The 21,738-nt window shown below is 57.0% G+C and overlaps 4 protein-coding genes across 5 annotated transcripts in view; 2 read left to right on the top strand and 2 right to left on the bottom strand.

Moving 5' to 3' along the window:
- The first annotated feature begins 51 nt into the window (after nt 1-51).
- Nucleotides 52-3,938, top strand: RPL18 (ribosomal protein L18). Its single transcript, XM_030820999.1, has 7 exons — nt 52-149; nt 1,406-1,492; nt 1,861-1,968; nt 2,460-2,558; nt 3,063-3,186; nt 3,319-3,388; nt 3,819-3,938. The coding sequence occupies exons 1-7, from the start codon at nt 147-149 to the stop codon at nt 3,892-3,894; spliced, it is 567 nt and encodes a 188-aa protein (XP_030676859.1). The 5' UTR covers nt 52-146; the 3' UTR covers nt 3,895-3,938.
- Nucleotides 3,939-5,785: 1,847 nt separating this feature from the next.
- On the top strand, nt 5,786-18,780 carry FAM83E (family with sequence similarity 83 member E). The gene is made up of 5 exons (XM_030820987.1): nt 5,786-6,440; nt 8,481-8,648; nt 9,315-9,439; nt 15,763-16,180; nt 18,221-18,780. Exons 1-5 carry the CDS (start codon nt 5,976-5,978, stop codon nt 18,479-18,481), a joined length of 1,437 nt encoding a protein of 478 aa, XP_030676847.1. The 5' UTR covers nt 5,786-5,975; the 3' UTR covers nt 18,482-18,780.
- SPACA4 (sperm acrosome associated 4) lies at nt 11,949-12,930 on the bottom strand. The gene has a single exon (XM_003269741.3). It carries the CDS (start codon nt 12,697-12,699, stop codon nt 12,316-12,318), a length of 384 nt encoding a protein of 127 aa, XP_003269789.1. The 5' UTR covers nt 12,700-12,930; the 3' UTR covers nt 11,949-12,315.
- Nucleotides 18,781-20,459: 1,679 nt separating the features above from the next.
- Nucleotides 20,460-21,738, bottom strand: part of SULT2B1 (sulfotransferase family 2B member 1) — a 48,516-nt gene continuing 47,237 nt past the window's right edge. For both annotated transcript variants that reach the window (XM_003269739.4, XM_030821881.1), the window contains one exon: nt 20,460-20,730. In XM_003269739.4, coding sequence (XP_003269787.2) covers nt 20,480-20,730 — 251 coding nt within the window. In that variant the 3' untranslated portion in view covers nt 20,460-20,479. The remainder of the gene's footprint in view (nt 20,731-21,738) is intronic.

Here is a 21,738-nt window from a genome sequence, read left to right as displayed (position 1 = left end):
CAACTCACCACAGAGAAGTCCGGATCGTGGTAGAGCGCCGCGTCGCACCCATGTGACGTCACGACGGCGCCACTCGCCGGAGGCTTTCCCCGCCCACCCCGGCACTGTTCTCTCTTTCCGGACCTGGCCGAGCAGGAGGCGCCATCATGGTGAGCTGGCTTTGCGGCGTTCGGGGCTGGATAATCCGCTGCCATCCGCTGTGGTCTTGGGCTAGGGGCACGCTGGAGGGCGGCAGGGGGTCTGCGGCTGCGCGGAGGGAGCAACTCCCGATCCTGGGGGCCTACTCTGGGGGCCAGGAGAGCAGGGATGGGTCAGAGTCATAGCCTACCGCCCCCACTGAGTAGATGACCAAGTTAAGGTACTCGGAGGCTAATATGACTGGGTTTACAAAGCCAGGAAGTGGCAGAGCTAGGATTCCGACCCAGGTGGCTGTCCCCGCAGCCACTCTTAGTTTTGGTTTTGCTGCCTCTATCCGGACCTGTCACTTTCTAGTATGGAAAGTCGGGTTCGATGGGGGCCGCGGCGGGTGAGAGGATCGAGAGTCGAATAACTGGATTTGGGGACCAGGCAGGTCTCTGAGTCTCAGGCCCCTTCCCACCTTGTGATGGTTTTTGAGCGTTTGCCCCAGTGTCTGGCTGTTCGTTGGGTACACAGTAATCTCATCTGGCAAGTTTGTGAATTTGGGAAGAAATAATTCACAGGAAATTCTCATCACGGGGTCTTGCACACAGTAAGTGCTGCATCAGTGGAGCTAGTAAATAGTTCATGTAATTGTCAACACAGTCTGAAAAACTTAAGTTACTCAGAAAGGCAGCAGGGCGGTAGGAGCCTGGCGAGGTGGCTCACGCCTCTTATCCTAGCACTTTGGGAGGCCGAGGTGGGAGGATTCCTTGCCCAGGAGATCAAGACCAGCCTGGCCAATATTGTGAGACCCTGTCTCCACTTTAAAAACAATGTTTTAAAAAGACACTACTTGGTAAGGGTTGTTGGATTGACTGATATTGTAGGAGAGGTGGTTCTAGTAATAGGGCTAGGTTCTGAATAAGGATTCGTTTCCATCATTACTGCCGTTGGTTTGATGTTTTTGGTTATCCTCCGGGTGTGGGAGTCAGTTTTGATAACATTGTTGCAAAATGCAAGTTGTAAAGAATTGACCTTTTTGTATTAAGTTAATATGATTGCTGTGTTAGGATGTTTCGGGTTCTGTGTGGGCTGAAGGCTTTGTAAATAGCCTCTTTTTACAGAGGGATCAGTGGCAGCCCAGAGGTCTCCTGGTGGTGGGCCTGGGATTTGAGCTGGTGTGTTCAGAGCTGGGCTTGTGGCCCAGCTCTCAGTTTCAGAAATAAGTAATAATTGGCTATGGTTGGGGGTAATTGGGTCCATGGTTGCCTCTTCACCCCCACAGGGAGTCGACATCCGCCACAACAAGGACCGGAAGGTTCGGCGCAAGGAGCCCAAGAGCCAGGATATCTACCTGAGGCTGTTGGTCAAGGTGAGGCTGGCCCCTGAGGTCTTTGGGAAGGGTCACCCCAGGTCTGACTTGCAGATCCTCCATTCTAGTGCTGGCACCAAGCTCCTCCCAGGAGCCTGCAGGGCTGTCTTGGGTCTCTGGTTCTGTCCCAGGGCCTCCTGCATTTGTATTTTCAGCCTGTAGGCTGTGTACAGCTCAAAAGTGGAGCCAGGATTTTCTAGGTCCTTGGCCGGGAAGGACCTGGGCCAGCTTTCTCCCTCTACGTCGGTGGGTTGGGGGAAAGGGATAAAGATTCTTTTAGTCCCGATCATCATGTGTTTGCCCGTTCACTGGAAGGCTGCGGGGGGAGCGGGCTGTCCCAGCTTCTCACTCTCTTCCCGTCCCTCCAGTTGTACAGGTTTCTGGCCAGAAGAACCAACTCCACATTCAACCAGGTTGTGTTGAAGAGGTTGTTTATGAGTCGTACCAACCGGCCGCCTCTGTCCCTTTCCCGGATGGTGAGTGGCTGGTCCAGAGAGCACGGTGGACCTGGGAGCTGCTGGGTCTTGTCTGTCTGGAACGGAGGCAGGACTTGGAGCTCTGGGAGCAACTGGGGCATCAAGGGTTTGTCTCAGCCAGTCGCGAGCGTAGAGTTGGACTGTTGGTTGGAACTGAGTGTCCATGGGCAGCGGACAAGGCTCGTGGGCCTCCTCTCCTTCTCGTTGTGAGGTGGAGGTGTCCTGGTGGCTTCAGGAGATTGCCCCAAGTCATAACTGAGTTTTATGTCAAAGGCCCTGCTGAGGGAGGCCCTATTGAACAGTCTTCATTTTTTTTTTTTATCTGGAGCTTTCCCCAGCTGGACCTGAGGGAAGGCCTGTGGGGTTTAAGGGGTGTGGTGTGAGTGGGGGGTCCCGTTAGAGGGCACAGCTGCCCTGGTCCGGGGATGCCTGAAGTGGGGCTAAATGTAAACACCAGAAGGACTTACGATGTACGTCTTCCCCACCCTAAGATCCGGAAGATGAAGCTTCCTGGCCGGGAAAACAAAACGGCTGTGGTTGTGGGGACCATAACGGATGATGTGCGGGTTCAGGAGGTGCCCAAACTGAAGGTGAGCTGGCGGGGGCTGGGCAGACCCATCAGATCTTTGCTGTGCTGTGCTGTGCTGGTCCATCCTCAGTCTTGCCACCGCTGGTGAGGCAAGCATCCTGCCTGTCTGAGTGGCTTTGAGGATTGGTGTGGGTCGTCTCTGGCATTGTTGACGGTGGGGTCCCCTGGGCAAGCTTCTTCTGGGGCAAGTTGTAAACTGTTAGTGCTGGCCCCTAGAGATAGACAGCCTGGGCTCAAGTCTAGACTCCTTTGTCACCTCTGAACAGGTCTTTTTTTGGCCTAGGTTCCTTGCTGTTATTTCTAGCATAACACTAGGGATGTGGTGTTAAAAGTTCCTGGAGATAAAGTGTTGAGAACAGCTGCTGTCAGCCCAGGGTGCCCCGGGTGATAAATGATAGTGTTGGTTACCAGGGCTCTGCTGCGCCAAGGCAGTGGAGGGTGAGTCCCGGCAGCCCCTGGGTGACCACACAGGGGTCTGACCCGCCAGCCTTGTCCTCTCCACCAGGTATGTGCACTGCGCGTGACCAGTCGGGCCCGCAGCCGCATCCTCAGGGCAGGGGGCAAGATCCTCACTTTCGACCAGCTGGCCCTGGACTCCCCCAAGGGCTGCGGCACTGTCCTGCTCTCCGGTGAGTAATGTGTAGTCGACGGGGTTGGAGTGAGCTGTGTGGCTACTGGCAGCCTTCACCCTCTTGGATCTGGGAGGCCAGAAGCTGGGCGCCAGATCCCTGTCTCACCTGCTTCTCCTTCCCCTTTCCTAGGTCCTCGCAAGGGCCGAGAGGTGTACCGGCATTTTGGCAAGGCCCCAGGAACCCCGCACAGCCACACCAAGTGAGTATCAGGCCCCCAGCCCTGCCCTCTCCCCAGACTCAGCCTGCAGGGCCAGGCCTGGCCACACTTGGGCTGCTTCTCCTGTCCCTTGTACCAGCCAGCCTCAGGCCTTCTGGAACTCTCAGCTGCCTCATCTTGCTTGCTTTTCCCTTCAACACTGCTTGGAGCTGTGTTTTCCAGGGCCTGAGAAGGCATCTCCTGGGGAGCGTGCAGTTCACCAGCCTCTGCCAGCCCAGGCTGGGACCCACCAGGTGGTGGGGCAGGTGCTTCCATAGCCCCTCCTGGCTCCTTGGCTTCCCACTCTGCCAAGCTTTTCCAGCAGCCACTGACTCTCCTGGGGCTGAATGTGACAGGCTTGTGGTGTTTCTGTGCCACTCCTCAATGGCCTCCTGTAAGAGGGCCCCCCTCTCACTCACTCCTCTCCCCACAGACCCTACGTCCGCTCCAAGGGCCGGAAGTTCGAGCGTGCCAGAGGCCGACGGGCCAGCCGAGGCTACAAAAACTAACCCTGGATCCTACTCTCTTATTAAAAAGATTTTGAATGCTGACAGTCCTCTCTGTGTGTTATTGGGGGGTGGCTTGGGGAATTGGTGCCTGCAGGTGAGAATGCATTTGGTTTGGGGACAGGGACGCCATGCCAGTGAAGACCAGTCCTGCCCCCACTGCCCCGGAAGCTTCCTGCCCTCTAGGGTCTGAGCCCTGCCTCCTTCCCAACAGCCAGGTGGCAGGTGTTCCCACACCTGCTTCCTTGGGTCAGCCACGCCCACCCCTCTTAAAGGATCCTGTGCCCCTCCCTGGTGCTGGGATGGTGGGTAGGGCGTGGACCAGGAAGTGCAAGGTGCAGGCTGGCAGGGCTGTGGTGAGGGAGAGGCTGCCTGGGAACAGGTGAGGCAATCTCAACCCCCCTCTCCCCCCACCCCGGACCGGGAAGCCTGAGTCTGGAGGGGCGTTCACCCCCTGGGAGAGCACAGGTAAAGAAAGCGTGTGAGCCACAACCCCGGACCTCCCCCAGGGCCCTGTGGGGGCCCTCCTGTGTTTACACAAGGGGCCGGGCTCCCTGGATTCCAGGTTGAGGCCTGATGACTGAGGCCAGAAGCCGGGAAGCGCTGCAGAAGTAGAAGCCGGGAGCCACAGCCTGTGTCCTCGGAAAAGGCAAGTGCTGGAAGGGAGGCCATTGAGCCCGGCACTAGCCGGTGTGGATGGGCCCCGGCCAGAGGGGGATGGATGGGGGTGGGGAGGGAGGCTGGCCTGGCTTGACTCCTTCCTTCTCTTTGCAGCTCCTTGCTGTGGTCTGGAGGAAGCAGCCACCTGGGTTGCTGGGATTGGAATGAAGGGCTTCTGGTTTGCAGGGATCAAGGGTCCAGGGTCCCCGAGGTTGGGTCAGAAGCCTCAAGGGGGCAACTGGGGCTTGGGAGGGAGACAGGGTGAGGTATAGAGTGGCCCCTGTCCGGGAAGAAGCATTGGGGCAGCTGGCAGGAGATAGGATTTAGGCAGAAACCAGCCTGGGGGCAGCTTGGTTAGGGCTCCCCGCAGATCAGAGGACGGCCTGGAACGTCCCAGGGCCAGGCCTCAGGCAGGGGCAGCCAGCCTGAGGAGGGTGGCTGGTTAGGCGGCACTCACACCTAGATGGGCTGCCAAGATCATAGACCCGTCCCATAGTAATGGAGACCCCTGTAGGGCACATCACCTTCCACCGCAGCAGCCGGAGGGAGTGTGAGGGTCCGGGGAGCAGGGTCCCCCATTGACAGGGTAGGGAAGAGTTTGCCAAGCCTTTGGCCTTTCTCTAAGGCTGAGCGAGCAGGCCCAGTGGAGAGGCATCCTGGCTGGTCTGCGGGTGAGAGCTGGTGAGCAGGAGAAACTCGTGGGGTTTGTCAGATTCGGCCAGAGACAAATGCTCCAACAGGCAGGTACTGCGACTGTCAGTTGGAAGCCATTGACATTTGCCAGACAGTGGAAGGAGAGGGTGAGTTCGTCGTGCTCTTGGCCGGGCGCAGGCAGGCAGCCTGCCGTGCCTTTATTTAAGGACCTTTGGGTGATTGGAGACAGGCAGACAGCCTGTCGTGCCTTTATTTAAGGACCTTTGGGTGATTGGAGACAGGCAGACAGCCTGTCGCCTGGAAATGATCAAGTGGTCAGCCTGACCAAATTCAGGACAGCTGAAGGGTCCAACTGGGCACTGTGTGACCGGTGGGTTGGAGGCTGTCGTGTGGCTGAGCAGTGATGGCCAGCTGATGGGTCACACAGTTGGGGATGGTGTCAGGAGGTCAGCCTGACCAGCAGAGACGGCTGGCAGGAAGGTCACGGAAGGCCAGCCAGGCATGGTGCCACTGGGCGCAGGCAGGTGGCGGATCTGAGTGGCCTGACACATTGGGTAGTCGCTTATTTAGGCAGTGTGATTGTCAGGACAGTGAGGCAGGGGCTGCTGCAGGGAGCCAATTGGACATCTGCAGGGCCCCCCTGGAGGCCTTGGATGGCCACATAGGGTCTGCCCATCAGGAGAACCCCCAGATGGTCACAATCCCCAAAGACAGCCAGACCCCCGGGGACCCAGCCTCTCACAGTCAGTCCTCCCACCCGAGTGACCCCGATGGCGGCCTCCCAGCTGGCGGCGCTGGAAGGAGTGGACTCCGGTCCCAGGGTGCCCGGGGCCAGCCCCGGCTTCCTGTATTCCGAGGGCCAGCGGCTGGCACTGGAAGCTCTGTTGAGCAAGGGCGCGGAGGCGTTCCAGGCCTGTGTGCAGCGCGAGGAGCTGCGGCCCTTCCTCAGTGCGGATGAGGTCCAGGGCTTGGCAGCGGCAGCTGAAGACTGGACGGTGGCCAAGCAGGAGCCCGGCGGGATGGCAGAGGGAGCCACCACCGCCGATGGGGACGCGGGCAGCCTGAGCTACTGGCCTGGGCAGTCGGAGCAGCCGGCGCCCATCCTGCGGCTGGGCTGGCCAGTGGACTCTGCGTGGAAAGGCATCACCCGGGCGCAGCTGTACACCCAGCCTCCTGGAGAGGGCCAGCCGCCCCTCAAGGAGCTGGTGCGGCTGGAGATCCAGGCTGCCCACAAGGTGGGTGTCGTGGGGGCCCTGTGTCCATTCCCCAGACTGGGGCGGGGACCCAGGCATTCTCTCCCTTGTCCTCCTGGGACTTGCAAGCCCACAACCCTACCCTAAAGGACCTATACCCCTGGGACCCAGGAGTCCACACCTTCCAGCCCCAGGACTCAGGTGCTTACACCCCCAGACCTCATCCTTACTTTCAGAAAGGGGGGCCCGGCCAGGCGCAGTGGCTGACGCCTGTAATCCCAGCACTTTGGGAGGCCGAGGTGGACGGATCATGAGGTCAGGACTTTGAGACCAGCCTGGCCAACATAGTGAAACCCCATCTCTACTAAAAATACAAAAATTAGCCGGGCATGGTGGTGGGCGCCTGCAGTCCCAGCTACTCAGGAGGCTGAGGAAGCAGAATCGCTTGAACCCGGGGGGCGGAGGTTGCAGTGAGCCGAGATCGAGCCAGTGCACTCCAGCCTGGGTGACAGAGTGAGACTCCGTCTCCAAAAAAAAAAAAAGAAAGAAATGGGGGCCCCTCCCCTCCCCCAAGACCTGGATGCCCTTAGGCATCGATGCCCCTTGAACCTAATTATGACACCCCCAGTCTCAGTCATTCCCCCATCCCCTCATCACCAAGCCAGGGGTCTCCAATCTCCCTCCAACGAGGGCCCAGATGTCCCCACTGCCGCCCTTGGAAAGCCCGCTGTGTACTTCACAGCCTTAGCGTCCGCCAGCTCCCATGTGAAGGGCTTCCCAGGGGCTAATGTGCATCATTGTCCCGGAACCCTGTACCACCAGAGGGACTATTGTGCCCACGGAGGCACGGGGGTGGTTAAATCTCTTCCCTGTAAGTGGCCGAGTGGGGATTTGAACCCAGGCTGTCTGGCTGCTGAGTTAGGGTTTCCACTACTTTATGCTGCCTGCAAGATCCAGGCCTTCAGCACCTCCATGTCCCCCAAGTTCACCACAGTGGCCTAGCAGGTCAGCCCTCCTGCACCCAGCACCCAGAAAATTCCGCAGGACCCAGAAATGCAGTTGCCCACAGTGCCCTATGGGACTCCACCACTGATCCTAGAGCCAAACTGCTGTGGACATTTGGGCACCGCAGTGTCGCAGCTCAGGGGACGCTTTTCTGTGTTATAAACATGTGATTTGTAGGCCAGCCACGGTGGCTCATGGACTGTAATCCCAGCACTTTGGGAGGCCGAGGCTGGGGGATAACCTGAGGTCAGGGGTTCAAGACCAGCCTGGCCAAGATGGCGAAATCCCGTCTCTACTAAAAATACAAAAATTAGCCGGGCATGGTGGCGGGTGCCTGTAATCCCAGCTACTCTGGAGGCTGAGGCAGGAGAATTGCTTGAGCCCCGGAGGCCAAAGTTGCAGTGAGCTGATATTGCGCCACTGCACTCCAGCCTGGGCAACAGAGCAAGACTTTGTCTTTAAAAAAAGAAAAAAAAGCCGGGCGTGGTGGCTCACTCCTGTACTCCTAGCACTTTGGGAGGCTGAGGCAGGTGGATCATGAGGTCAGGAGATCGAGACCATCCTGGCTAACACGGTGAAAGCCCATCTCTACTAAAAATACAAAAATTAGCCAGGCATGGTGGCGGGCGCCTGTAGTCCCAGCTACTTGGGAGGCTGAGGCAGGAGAATTGCTTGAACCCGGGAGGTGGAGTTTGCAGTGGGCCGAGATTCCGCCCCTGCGTTGCAGCCTGGGAGACAGAGCGAGACTCCGTCTCGAACAAAAAAAACCAAAAAGACAAAGAAACAAGCAAACATGTGATTTGTGATGACAGTTTTCCAGCATTTAGGGGCCGGGAATCTCAAGGAGGGGCTGGGGATCTCATGGAGGGGCAGCGTTTTGCTCATTCACACATAGGTGCTGTTTGAGCAGCAGTGTATGTCTGGGGGTCTCCCCTTTAGCCCCCCTGAACGTTAAACTCCCAGTCCCCAGATCGCTTTACTCCCAGATTCCGGATGTCAGGTTTCCCACACCCTCTTGAGTATCCCCCGATACCCAGCTTCTGTTCGCACATCCACCTCCCTTCTCCCCACGCCCAGCTGGTGGCCGTGGTCATGGATGTCTTCACTGACCCAGACCTGCTTTTGGACTTGGTGGATGCTGCCACGCGCCGCTGGGTACCTGTCTACCTGCTCCTGGACCGCCCGCAGCTGCCTGCCTTCCTGGAGCTGGCCCAGCAGCTGGGGGTGAACCCCTGGAACACGGAGGTAGGGGCCGGGCCAGGGGGACCTGTGAGTCCCCATTCTCCTGGCATGGGGGTAGTGGGGGCAGACCCTTCCATGGAGCTCCGGCATTGAGATGGATGCTAGCAGGGATGGTCCCCTGGGATCTGATGCTCACGGCACTGGGGAGGTGGGGGTGAGCATTCCCAAGGAATCTTGAGTCACTGAGTTTGGGTATCCCCAAGAAATGCCTGAGGGTTGATATCAGTGGCTCTGAGGAAGCTGAGACAGATACTTCTTTTTTTTTTTTTTTGAGAAGGAGTCTTGCTCTGTCACCCAGGCTGGAGTGCAGTGGCGCGATCTCGGCTCACTGCAACCTCCGCCTCCCGGGTTCAAACGATTCTCCTGCCTCAGACTCCCCAGTAGCTGGGAGTACAGGCATGTGTCACCACGCCTGGCTAACTTTTGTATTTTTAGTAGAGATGGGGTTCTGCCATGTTGGCCAGGCTGGTCTTGAACTCCTGACCTCAGGTGATCCACCTCCCTTGGCCTCCCAAAGTGCTGGGATTACAAGTGTGAGCCACCACGCCTGGCCTTGGACAGATACTTCTATGGAGTCATGGGTCCCCCAGTTAGAACCAGTCTGGAGGGAGCCTGAATCCATGCAGTGGGCCTCAGCAAGGGTGTGCCCTCCACTCCCCACACCAACAGAACGTGGATGTCCGCGTCGTGCGGGGCTGCAGCTTCCAGAGCCGCTGGCGACGGCAGGTGAGCGGCACCGTGCGGGAGAAGTTTGTGCTGCTGGACGGCGAGAGGGTCATCTCAGGATCTTACAGGTGTAGCCCCCGCCCCGCCCCCCACCTCCCAGCGTCCTATACCCCACTTTCCCTCAGTGTGCTCAGAGAACAGCTGGCATCCCCTTGCCCAGGCCTCTGTTTTCTCATCTGTGTAATGAGGGCAAAACACTCTTCCCTGGGGAGGAGGTGGGTGCCGCGGCCGGACCTGGTGCTGGCCTGTTTAGTGGTCTTGGGTAAGTCTGCTTCTCTTTGACCTGGTGCTTTCTCATCTGGAAAACTGGGCAAACAGTTTGGGGGTCGGGTTTGTTCAAAACCAGGAGCACCTGGATTGGGATTTAAGTTCTGCCTTGGGTAAATAATTCCACCTCTCTGAGCATCTAAGAAAATGCATGAGCATGGTGGCTCACGCCTGTAATCCCAGCACTTTGAGAGCTTGAGGTGGGCAGATCGGCTGAGGTCAGGAGTTCAAGACCAGTCTGGCCAACATGGTGAAACCCCGTCTTCCCAGCTACTCGGGAGGCTGAGGCAGGAGAACTGCTTGAACCCAAGAGAGAGGTTGCAGTGAGCTGAGATCGCGCTGTTGCACTCCAGCCTGGGAGACAGAGCAAGACTCTATTTCAAAAAAGCCAAAAAAAGAAAAACAAAAGAAACTGCAAATAATAAAGCACTTACCTCACAGAGTCACAGCACAGCCGGGGAGGAGAGGGGTGTGGCCTCTGGGACCAGACGGCCTGGATTCAAATTCTAGCTCTGTCAGTTCCTCGTTGTGTGACTTCAGGCAACTTACTTCACCTCTCTGTGCCTCAGTTTCCCCCTCTATGTCACGGGCTGATAGGGTTAGAGCCTCTAGAACCAGGTCCCTCAACAGGGGTAGCACCCACGCTTGGGCTGGCTGAGTCTTTGTTGCGGGAGCTGTTGGGTGCATTGTGGGAGGCTCCTGGGCATCTTCAGCCTCCACCCAGCAGAGGTCAGTAGCATCACATGCCCCACACCCCCGACTTTCCCTGCCAATTAGAGAACTGAAAACCTCTCCAGACAATGCAGATGCCCACTGAGGAGCACGGGTCCCCAGCTGAGAACACCGCTCAGGAACAGTGGCTTTCAACCCTGTGCGTGCACCAGAATCCCTGGGAGCGCTTGTTAAAACACAGCTTTTGGGCTGGGCGCGGTGGCTCCCACCTGTAATCCCAGCACTTTGGGAGGCCGAGGCTGGTGGATCACCTGAGGTCAGGAGTTCAAGACCAGCCTGGCCAACATGATGAAACTCTGTCTCTACAAAAATACAAAAATTAGTTGGAGCGGTGGGTGCCTATAATCCCAGCTACTCAGGAGACTGAGGCAAGAGAATCGCTTGAACCCGGGAGGCAGAGGTTGCAGTGAGCCGAGATAACAGCACTGCACTCCAGCCTGGGAGACAGAGCAAGACTCCGTCTCACAAAAAAAACAAAAAAACAAAAAAACAAAAACCAAAACCCACAGTTTTTGTAGCAGATAATTCAGGAAAAGGAAAAAGGAAAAGGGCCGGGTGTGGTGGCTCACACCTGTAATCCCAGCACTTTGGGAGGCCAAGGCAGGTGGATCACCCGAGGTCAGGAGTTTCAGACCAGCCTGATTAACATGGTGAAACCCCATCTCTACTAAAAATACAAAAAATCAGCCGGGCATGGTGGCATGCACCTCTAGTCTCAGCTACTCGGGAGGCTGAGGCAGGAGAATCGCTTGAACCTGGGAGGTGGAGGTTGCAGTGAGCCAAGATCGCACCACTGCACTCCAGCCTGGATGACCAAGCGAGACTCTGTCTCAAAAAAAAAAAAAAAAAAAAAGGAAAAGAAAAAGAAAACGGAAAAAGGCCGGGCGTGATGGTTCATGTCTGTAGTCCCAGCAGTTTGGGAGGCTGAGGCAGGAGGATCGCTTGAGCCCAGGACTTCAAGACCAGCCTGGGCAACATAGCAGGACCCCATCTCTACACAAATTAAAAAAAAAAAAATTAGTCAGGTATGATGGAGCACACCTGTAGTTCCAGCTATTCAGGAGGTTGAAGTGGGAGGATTGCTTGAGCCCGGGAGGTAGAGGCTGCAATGAGCCAAGATTGCACCACTGCACTCCAGCGTGGGAAGCAGAGCAAAACCCTGTTTCAGAAACAAAAAGAGAAAACAATACACAGCTTTTGGACCCCACTCCCATTCATCGTGCCTGGAACACAGCCTGAGAATCTGCATTTTCAGGAAGTTCCCACTTGCTGCTGCTGCTGTTTCTGGTCCAGGGACCACACTTTGAGAACGACTAGAGTTGAGACCAGGATGTTTGAAATGTTTGAAAGAGTGTTTACCTTCCCAGCTTGGTGTGAGGGTTCAGTGGCATGTAACATAAGGCAGGCTTGGCCAGGTGCCGTGGCTCATACCTGTAATCCCAGCACTTTGGGAGGCTGAGGTGGGAGGATCACTTGAGCCCAGGAATCTGAGACCACCCTGGGCAACATAGCTGGACCTTATCTCTACAAAAAAAAAAAAAAAAAAAAAAAGGAAAAGAAAAGAAAACAAAGAATGCTCCATGAACATCAGCTGTCATTTATTATGATATATATATATATATTTTTTTTTACCATATTTCATGGACTCTAAAGTGTCACCAATGGAGAGAAGCATCCTGATTGAAACGTGAGAAGCTCTGCGTCTTAGAACCAGTGGAATAGAGTAGTACAATCAAACCCACAGGCTGTGCTCCCCTGCCGCTCAATCAGGCCTAGGGGTGCTTCCCCGAGCACTGGGCTCCTGGTGGACAGCCTTAGAAGGGATGAAGCCAGGGCCGCAAGAGGTTGTCCAGGGCCTCTCTGGCCATTTAGTGGGGGAAGGAGATGGGGACATGGGGAGTGGCGGATCTGGGAGAACAGTCCCAGGCCCTGTCCTCCCTGTTGGTCACAGCAAACGTGGAGGAAGCAGCATACCCAGCCCCAGTGCCAGGCTGGTGGTGGCCCCCACCGTCTGGCTGCTCGAGGAGCCCGGGGCTCTGTTACACAGGCGGCCGGTGCAGCAGGTGGTGGTGAGGCTGTAGGTGACGCCCCTGTAGCTGACGGGTTCCTCACGGCCGCAGCTGGTGGCTCGCAGGCAGCCTTTGTTGATGACCGGACCAGTGCCCGGGGCGACCCCGTGGCCTGTGAAGCAGTCCTCGTCATCGCCACAGTGCATGTAGGTGCCGGGACACTGTATGGAGTCGGTGAGCTCACAGAAGACGCAGTCCTTGACGCCCGTCGTGCCTGGGGGCAGAGCCATCACCAGAAGCAGCAGCCAGCACAGGACCATGGCGGCCTGGCGGCGTTGATGCTGCCCCAGCCAGGCCGTGGGCTTCCCAGACCTCCCGGAACCGCTGAATGAAGGACCTCCAAGGACTCCTCTTGCCCACAGGACTTTGGCCCTGGTCCTGGCCTCCCAGGGTCAGCGCCTGGAGTGTCCTCTGTTCCCAACGCCCTGCGTCCCTCTAAGTCCTGGGGATGGAGGTGAGCGGGTGGCTGCTGCCTGACAAGAGTCTGTGAATGGAATGAGTGATCTCACAGATCCCTCAGGGTTCCCACTGGCCGCTCTGGGGATGAGGTCATAGGTGAGAGGAGTGGGTGTCACAATCCAAGGGCTGGCCTGCCCCGCCAACCTGCCAGGGCGCAAGAGGGCTCTGCCACCCCCACCAAGGTGAAGAAGCCCTGAACCCAGAGGACGCTGGCCGCAAGCTTGTCCACATTCTTTGTGCTGTACACCTGCCAAGGGCTTGACTTCAGCCTCACACCTCCCATGGCGACCCCATATTCCAGATGGGCAAACCGAGGCTGGGGAAAGGAAAGTGATGTATCCAGGGTCCCCGAGCCAGGATGAGAGCCAGGTTCACTGAATTCCAAAGAGGCTGGGAAAGAAGAGAGTGTATTAACTGAGCACTTGCTGTGTGCCAGGATTCATGCTCAGTGCTTGCTTGCTTTTATTTTTTTGAGATGGAGTCTCACTCTGTCACCCATGCTGGAGTGCAGTGGCGTGGTCTCAGCTCACTGCAGCTTCTGCTTCCCAGTTTCAAGCGATTCTTGTAACTCAGCCTCCCGAGTGGCTGGGACTACAGGCGCATGCAACCACATCTGGCTAATTTTTGTATTTTTAGTAGAGACAGGGTTTCACCATGTAGGCCAGGCTGGTCGCGAACTCTTGAGCTCAAGTGATCTGCCCGCCTCGACCTCCCAAAGTGCTGGGATTACAGACGTGAGCCACCACACCACGCCTGGCGCTTGGTGCTTTCAATAACAACTGCTGTGATGACAGGAAGCGTTAGGGCACTGGCCCCCACAGCTCACAGGCTCTCAGGGGCAGCTACGTGCAGGGGGCTTGATCCGTGTTGAGTCATTTGAATCTTCCTATGTTGTATTTATTTCTCAATTTTATTTTTTATTTAAAAAAATTGGCTGGGTGCAGTGGCTCACGCCTGTAATCCCAGCACTTTGGGAGGCCGAGGCGGGTGGATCACCTGACTCAGGAGTTCAAGACCAGCATGGCCAACGTGGTGAAACCCCATCTCTACTAAAAATACAAAAATTAGCTAGGCGTGGTGGCGTGCACCTGTAATCCCAGCTACTTGGGAGGCTGAGGCAGGGAGAATTGCTTGAACCTGGGAGGTGGGGGTTGCAGTGAGCCAATATTGTGCCACTGCACTTGAGCCTAGGCAACAGAGCAAGACTCCGTCTCAAAAAAAAAAAAAAAAATAGGATCTTGCTCTGTTGCCTAGACTGGAGTGAAGTGGCGCGATCTTGGCTCACTGCAGCCTCAACTTCCCAGGCTCAAGTGATTCTCCTCCCTGAGCCTCCAGAGTAGCTGGGACTATAGGCGTGCACCACCATGCCCGGCTAATTTTGTAAAATTTTTTGTAGAGTTGGGGTCTTGCTACGTTGCCCAGGCTGGTTTCAAACTCCTAGCCTCAAGTGATCCTCCTGCCTCGGCCTCCCAAAGTGCTGGGATTACAGGCATGAGCCGCTGCACACGGTCTTCCTAGGTTTTGGCTCCATATTGCAGATGAGCACTGCAGGGAGCAGAAACGTGGAAAGCTTGGTGCACAGCCAGGGCTGACTAAATGGCAGTCATTCTAGGAAGCAGCTGTGTCTTAAAACAATCCCTGTTAGTGTCCGGAAGTGAATTCCGTCTCTTTCCAAAGGGGAAAACTGAGGCGTTGAGGTGTTCCTAAGTGGGGACCAGGTAGACCCTGGGTTTAAACTCCAGTCTGATTCCAGATAAGTTTTTTTTTTTTTTTTTTTTTTGAGTCAGAGTCTCTTGCTCTGTCGCCCAGGTTGGAGTGCAGTGGTGTGATTTCGGCTCACTGCAACCTCCACCTCCCGGGTTCAAGCAATTCTCCTGCCTCAGCCTCCTGAGTAGCTGGAATTACAGGCATGCGCCACCGTACCCAGCTAATTTCTGTATTTTTAGTAGAAATGGGGTTTCACCATGTTGGTCAGGCTGATCTCAAACTCCTGACCTCATGATCTGCCCACCTCAGCCTCCCAAAGTGCTGGGATTACAAGCGTGAGCCACCACATCCGGCTTTTTTTTGGGGGGTGGGGGCGGGGAACAGGGTCTTGCTCTGCTGCCCAGGCTGGAATGCAGTGGTATTATCACAGCTCACTGCAGCCTCAATTTCCCAGGCTCAGCCGGGCACGGTGGCTCACACCTGTAATCCCAGCACTTTGGGAGGTCGAGGAGGGTGGATCCACCTGAGGTCAGGGGTTCGAGACCAGCCTGGCCAATGTGGTGAAACCCCGTCTCTACTACAAATACAAAAAATTAGCCAGGCATGGTGGCAGGTGCCTGTAATCCCAACTACTCAGGAGGCTGAGGCAGGAGAATTGCTTGAAGCCAGGAGGCAGAGGTTGCAGTGAACCGAGATCATGCCACTGCACTCCAGCCTGGGCAACAAGAGCAAAACTCCGTCTCAAAAAAAAAAAAAAAATTCCCAGGCTCAAGGGATCCTCCCACCTCAGCCTCCCAGGTGGCTGGGAGTACAGGTGTGCGCCACCACACCTGGCTAGTTTTTTTGATTTTTTGTAGAGACAGGGTCTCGCCATGTTGCCCAGGCTCGTCTCAAACTCCTGGGCTCAAGCAACCCTCCTGCCTCAGCCTCCCAAAGTGTGAGTCACCACACCTGGCCCTGATTATATAAGGGTCTTAACTCGGACTGTCTTCACTCCACCCCTCCCGAGTAGGTACTTCAGTTGTGCCCATTCCACAGATGGGGAAGCTGAGGCTGGAGAGGTCAGGACTCGCCTGAGGTCCTACGGTCTCCCCTGGGACCTGGCTGAGGATGGGGGCCGGGTTGGAGACTCTGACCCCCTACTCCCCGACCCCCAGCTTCACGTGGAGTGACGCACGCCTGCACCGAGGCCTGGTGACCCTGCTGACTGGTGAAATTGTCGACGCCTTCAGCCTTGAGTTCCGGACGCTGTACGCGGCCTCCTGTCCGCTACCACCTGCGCCCCCCCAGGAACCCTCGGTCATAGGTGGCCTGCAGCGGGGCCGCAGCCCTCACCGCGTGTCCCGCCGCCGCTCTGTGGCCCCCACGTCGCCTCCACCACCTGACGGCCCACTGGCCCACCGCCTGGCCGCCTGCCACGTCTCCCCTGCTACCCCGGGGCCGGCACTCAGTGACATTCTAAGGAGTGTGCAGCGCGCCCGGACCCCCAGCGGCCCCCCGGCCCGGCCCAGCCGCTCCCTGTGGGACCTAAGCCGCCTGTCCCAGCTGTCTGGCTCCAGTGATGGGGACAACGAGGTGAGACCTTGTGGCTGGTGCCAGAAGAGCATGTAACCCAGGAAGGGGAAGGCGTTTGCCCAGAATGGTGCAAGCCAGGCTCCAGGGGCCCTGCTCCCAGCCACAGAGCAGGAGGCGTTTCCTGAGGGCCTGCACCCCTAAATTCATAATGGCATCGTTTGTTCATTTCCTGCACGCCTGCTGCATTTTGGGCAGGTGGGCGCTGGGTGGCATGGGGCAGAGACAGGAGAGCCCTGGGTGCAAATCCTGGCATGACAGACTAGGTGGGGGGAAGCTGAGGACTTGACTTCTCTGAACCTCAGTATCCTCATCTAGGAACGAGTGGAGCAAGGGCACTCATTCTGAGTTTGGTTGGGGGAGGAATCCACGTGGCTAAATGACATAGAGTAGTAATGATAACAACAATACATTCCTGAAACAGGGAGATCGAGACCAGCCTGGCCAGCATGGTGAAACCCTATCTCTACAAAAATACAAAACAATTAGCTGGGTGTGGTGGTGCACATCTGTAGTCCCAGCTACTCCGGAGGCTTAGGCAGGAGAATCGTTTGAGCCAGGGAGGCGGCGTTGCAGTGAGCTGAGATCGTTCCACTGCACTCTAGCCTGGGTGACAGAGCGAGACTGTCTCAAAATAATAATAATATTAATAATAATAATAAAGAATAAATAAATACATTCCTGAAGTGGAATTTATTTATTTTGTGACATCCTCATCCCAGGCCAGTAAGGCTATATATATATAATTTTTTTTTTTTTTTGAGATAGGGTCTTGCTCTGCAGTGTTGGGAATCAGGACAAGGAAGGCTTCTAGCTGGAGAGGAGATGGGGGATGGGCAGGGGCAAGGTCCTCACCTTCACCTGGTCTCAGCACCCTCACCCAGCATCCCCTCCCTTGGCAAATATTTGCTCCCGGCTGGCAGATGCCAGCGCTTCTGGTTCCTCCCCAGCTGCAGAGGTGGGGACCCAGCTCCTTGTGCCTCTGTAGGTTAGGGGGTCCCAGGCTTGCCCTCTCACTTCCCTCCTTCCCCCTCGGGCTCCCCATACCGTCCTCCTTGCCCGCCTCCTCCTCTGCATCCCTCTCCTTTCTGTTCCTCCTCCTCCTGCTGCCTTCCTGCTTCTTCCTCACCTCATCCCTCCCCTTTCACCCCCCTCTGTCTCTTCTCTCTCCTTCCTGGTTCCCCTCTTCCCTCCTCTCCTTCTTTTTCCTCCCTCACTTTCTCCCTTACCCCTTCCTCTTCTTTTACCTCCTCCACCCATTTTTTTTTTTTTTTTTGAGATAGGGTCTCGCTCTGTCTCCCAGGCTGGAGTACAGTGGCGTGATCTTGGCTCACTGCAGCCTCAACCTCCTGGGCTCAAGCGATCCTCCCACCTCAGCTTTCCAAGTAGCTAGGAGTACAGACCCATGCCACCATGCCCGGCTAATTTTTGTATTTTTTGGAGAGATGAGGTCTCACTGTGTTGCCTAGGTTGGTCTCGAACTCCTGAGCTCAAGCAATCCTCCCACCTCCCAAAGTGCTGGGATTACAGGCGTGAGCCACCGCATCCGGCCTCCATCTCTCTCCTCCCTCTCTCCTCTCTTCCCTCCCTTCCCTCCTCCATCATCTCCTTCCACCTCCCTCAAATCCTCTATCACTTCCTTTCTTTTTTTTGAGACTGAGTCTTGTTCTGATGCCAAGGCTGGAGTGCGGTGGCAGTATCTCAGCTCACTGCAATCTCTCCCTTCCAGATTCAAGTGATTCTCCTGCCTCAGCCTCCCGAGTAGCTAGGATTACAGGCGCCCACCACCACCTCAGGCTAATTTTCGTATTTTTAGTAGAGACGGGGTTTCAACAGGCCAGGCTGGTCTTCAACTCCTGACCTCAGGTGATCCACCTGCCTCGGCCTCCCAAAGTGCTGGGATTACAAGCGTGAGCCACCAAGCCTGGCCATCTATCACTTTCTCTGCTTCTCTCTTGCCTCACCTCCTGCCTTCCCTGGCTCTGGGATGCCCCCAGGGCCCCACCCCAGCCTCGTTTCATCTCCCTCTCTTTCCCTCCACAGCTCAAGAAATCCTGGGGCTCCAAGGACACTCCAGCCAAGGCTCTGATGAGGCAGCGGGGCACTGGAGGAGGCCCCTGGGGGGAAGTGGACTCCCGACCTCCCTGGGGCGGTGCCCTGCCCCTGCCCCCTGCCCACCGCCTCCGCTATCTGTCCCCAGCCCGAAGGCGGTTCGGTGGGGATGCTACATTCAAACTTCAAGAGCCCAGAGGCGTCAGGCCGTCAGACTGGGCCCCCCGGGCAGGACTTGGGGGGCAACCCTGAGCAGGAGCCCAAGCCAAATCTGCTGACCCACCCAAGGAGCAGTGCCGGACAACTGTCGGCTCAGAGCCCCCTGCCTCGATGCCCTGCCTTGGACAAGGCTTCTGGCCTCGGCGTCTGTCAAGCAGAAGGGATGTTTGTTACTTGTTCTGCAACTTGGGCTGGGAGTGGTGGCTCATGCCTGTAATCCCTGCACTTTGGGAGGCTAAGGTGGGAGGGTTGCTTAAGGCCAGGAGTTGGAGACCAGCCTGGGTAACATAGTGAGACCCCATCTCTACAATAAAAAAATCAAATTAGTTGGGCGTGGTGGCGCACGCCTGTGGTCCCAGCTACGTGGAAGGCTGAGGTGGGAGGATCGCTTGAGCTCAGGAGGTGGAGGCAGCAGTGAGCCAAGATCACGCCCTTGCACTCCAGCCTGGGCAACACAGTGAGAGGCCATCTCTTAAAAAAAAAAAAAAAAAAAAAAAAAAAAAAAAAAAAAAAAAAAAAGAAAAGAAACAAGAAAAAGAAAGGCTGGGCGAGGTGGCTCACTCCTGTAATCCCAGCACTTTGGGAGGCTGAGGCATGTGGATCACCTGAGGTCAGGAGTTCAAGACCAACCTGACCAACATGGTGAAATCCCATCTCTACTAAATACAAAAATTAGCCAGGTGTGGTGGTGGGTGCCTGTAATCCCAGCTACTTAGGAGGCTGAGACGGGAGAATCGCTTGAACCCGGAGGCAGAGGTTGCAGTGAGCTGAGATCACGCCACTGCACTCCAGCCTGGGTGACAGAGCGAGATTCTGTTTCAAAAAAAAAAAAAAGAAGGACTTGGGCAAGCCCATTGCCTGCACCAGACCTCAGTGTCACAGCCCAGGAAATGGGCTGGCAGCGTCCCCAGGCTGCGGACCCTAAAGAACACACACAGCTCTCGAGGGTCAGGCCTTCCTGATGAGGGGCCTGGCTGAGGCCCCGAGCTAGAGCTGTGGAGGGGAAGATGGGGAGTCGCTGCCAGGCACACTGTGTTCAGGAGCTGTGGGGAAACTGAGGCAAGGAGCAGAATACTGAGGGAGTGGAATGTGGTGCAGCCACAGCCACAGGGGAACAGGGTGGGTGGTGGGACTTTCTGTGGGCGCTGAGAGGGCGGGTCTGCCGGAGCTCCCCTTTGCCTCTGCTCAGAATAAAACCACTTCATGCCAAAAATGTGCATTACTAAAGCCTGGCTCTGAATCCAAGAGTCCACAACCCAGCCCCCTCCTCCCTCAGACCCAGGGGTCCAGGCCCCCAGCTCCTCCTCCCTCAGACTCGAGACTCCAGGCCCCCAGATACTACTCCCTCAGACCTGGGAGTCCAGGCCCCCAACCCCTCCTCCCTCAGACTGAGGGGTCCAGGCCCCCAGACCCTCCTCCCTCAGACCTGGGAGTGCAGCCTCCCAGCCCCTCCTTCCTCAAACCCGGGAGTCCAGACCCCCAGCCCTCTCCTCCCTCAGACCCAGAAGTCCAAACCCCCAGCCCCTCCTCCATCAGACCCAGGAGTCCCGACCCCCAGCTCCCTCCTCCCTCAGACCCAGGAGTCCAGATCCCCAGCCCTCTCCTCCCTCAGACCCAGGAGTCCAGGCCCCCAACCCCTCCTCCCTCAGACCCAGGAGTCCCGACCCCCAGCTCCCTCCTCCCTCAGACCCAGGAGTCCAAACCCCAGTCCCTCCTCCCTCAGACCCAGGAGTCCAGGCCCCCAGCCCCCTCCTCCCTCAGACTGGGGAGTCCAAACCCCAGCCCCTCCTCCCTCAGACCCGGGAGTCCAGGCCCCCAGCCCCATCCTCCCTCAGACTGGGGAGTCAGGCCCCCACCCTGGGAAGTGAGATGCCCAGCGCCGGGTTCCTGCAGCACCTTTGCCTCTGGGCGGGACTCTGAGTCGGGGACCCCGGCCTCTGGAAGCCTTGGTATGGTGAGGATTCTCCACGCCCCGCTGCTTGCCCTGCCACAGTGCATCAAGGAACCTGGGCAGAAGCGACGTGTTTATTCTCAGGGTCGCGGGTGCGGGGGCTCAGAGGCCTGGCCAGCGCTGGGGCTGGGGCTGGAGTTGGGTCTGGGCTCAGGCTCCAGGCTGGTGTTGGGCTCAGGCTCAGGGCTGGGCTCAGGGTCTGGGCTGGCATCCTCCTCCGGGTCTTCATCCCAGGGGAAGGTCGGCATCCCCCGCATCTGCTTGCGGTAGACACGATTGAAGGCTTCGCTCTGGGCCACCGTGAAGTGGTTCTTCCAGTCGCCACAGACCCCTGGAGAAGAGGGGGCACCAGGGGGTGAGGAGCCTCTGGGGAGAACTGCGCCCCTACCTCCAACGTTCCAGCAACCTCTTTCCCCTTCCCAGCCTTTGGCGAGGTGTTCCCTTTGCCAGAAACACCATCCTCGCTACCCCCCACATTGCTGCCTTTGTGTCCTATGGTGGCAGAGTCTTGGCCTGTCACCTGGCGCCGTTCTCACCTCCGCCCTCACTGCCTCTGCTACTGCAGGCTTCCTGCCAGTCCTCCCCTTTATCCCGGACCCTTTAAGTGTCTGCCCAGAACCTCTGTCTCCAACCCTGAATTCCTGCCCACCTGACAGCTTGTGTCACCTCCTCTGCGACCAGTCCCAAACCTGCCCTGCTGGAACAAGGCCTCCTGTCTCAATGCCCCCACAGCGCTCCATGCTGCAGCCATTACTGCTTGGACATGAAAGAGACCCCCTTCTGCAGGCTCTGTGCTCAGGGCTTGTAACCAATTTGCTGATTGGCACAGCAAGCGAGCCTCAGGAACCCTCCAAACCTCAGTTTTCCATTTTTTTTCTTTTTGAGATGGAGTCTCGCTCTGTCGCCCAGGCTGGAGTGCAGTGGTGTGATCACGGCTCACTGCAACCTCCGATTCAAGCAATTCTCCTGCCTCAGCCTCCCGAGTAACTGGGATTACAGGCGTGCACCACCACGCCTGGCTAATTTTTATATTTTTAGTAGAGATGGCGTTTAACCATGTTGGCCAGGCTGGTCTCAAACTCCTGACCTCAGGTGGTCCACCTGCCTCGGCCTCCCAAAGTGCTGGGATTACAGGTGTGAGCCACTGCACCCAGCCCAAGCCTCAGTTTTCTCATTGTGGGGCTGTCACAGGGGCATCACCCCTCACCTGGAAACCTGGGGCTCATGGCATTCAGGGGACCATAGTTTGCCTTTTAGCAAGTACACGTGCCCCATGTTACCCAGCACCCTTAATGAGGTTGTGGGGAGGGGTTCCCTGGGGTGGGCTGAATAAGGACTC

Source organism: Nomascus leucogenys, chromosome 10 (genome assembly GCF_006542625.1).
Source record: "Nomascus leucogenys isolate Asia chromosome 10, Asia_NLE_v1, whole genome shotgun sequence".
In the NCBI taxonomy this organism is placed as follows: Eukaryota; Metazoa; Chordata; class Mammalia; order Primates; family Hylobatidae; genus Nomascus; species Nomascus leucogenys.
Note: the sequence above shows the minus strand (reverse complement) of the source record. Positions and strands in the feature narration are given on the sequence as shown.

Excerpts from the sequence above, each read along its gene's own strand:
- RPL18 (XM_030820999.1), top strand. Across the intron at positions 1,493-1,860 it reads ACCTGAGGCTGTTGGTCAAG|TTGTACAGGTTTCTGGCCAG; the intron begins GTGAGGCTGGCC and ends CCGTCCCTCCAG. Across the intron at positions 1,969-2,459 it reads CTCTGTCCCTTTCCCGGATG|ATCCGGAAGATGAAGCTTCC; the intron begins GTGAGTGGCTGG and ends CCCCACCCTAAG.
- FAM83E (XM_030820987.1), top strand. The coding sequence starts at position 5,976 with ATGGCGGCCTCCCAGCTGGCGGCGCTGGAAGGAGTGGACTCCGGTCCC. Across the intron at positions 8,649-9,314 it reads TGAACCCCTGGAACACGGAG|AACGTGGATGTCCGCGTCGT; the intron begins GTAGGGGCCGGG and ends CCACACCAACAG. Across the intron at positions 16,181-18,220 it reads CCAGTGATGGGGACAACGAG|CTCAAGAAATCCTGGGGCTC; the intron begins GTGAGACCTTGT and ends TTCCCTCCACAG.
- SPACA4 (XM_003269741.3), bottom strand. The coding sequence starts at position 12,699 with ATGGTCCTGTGCTGGCTGCTGCTTCTGGTGATGGCTCTGCCCCCAGGC.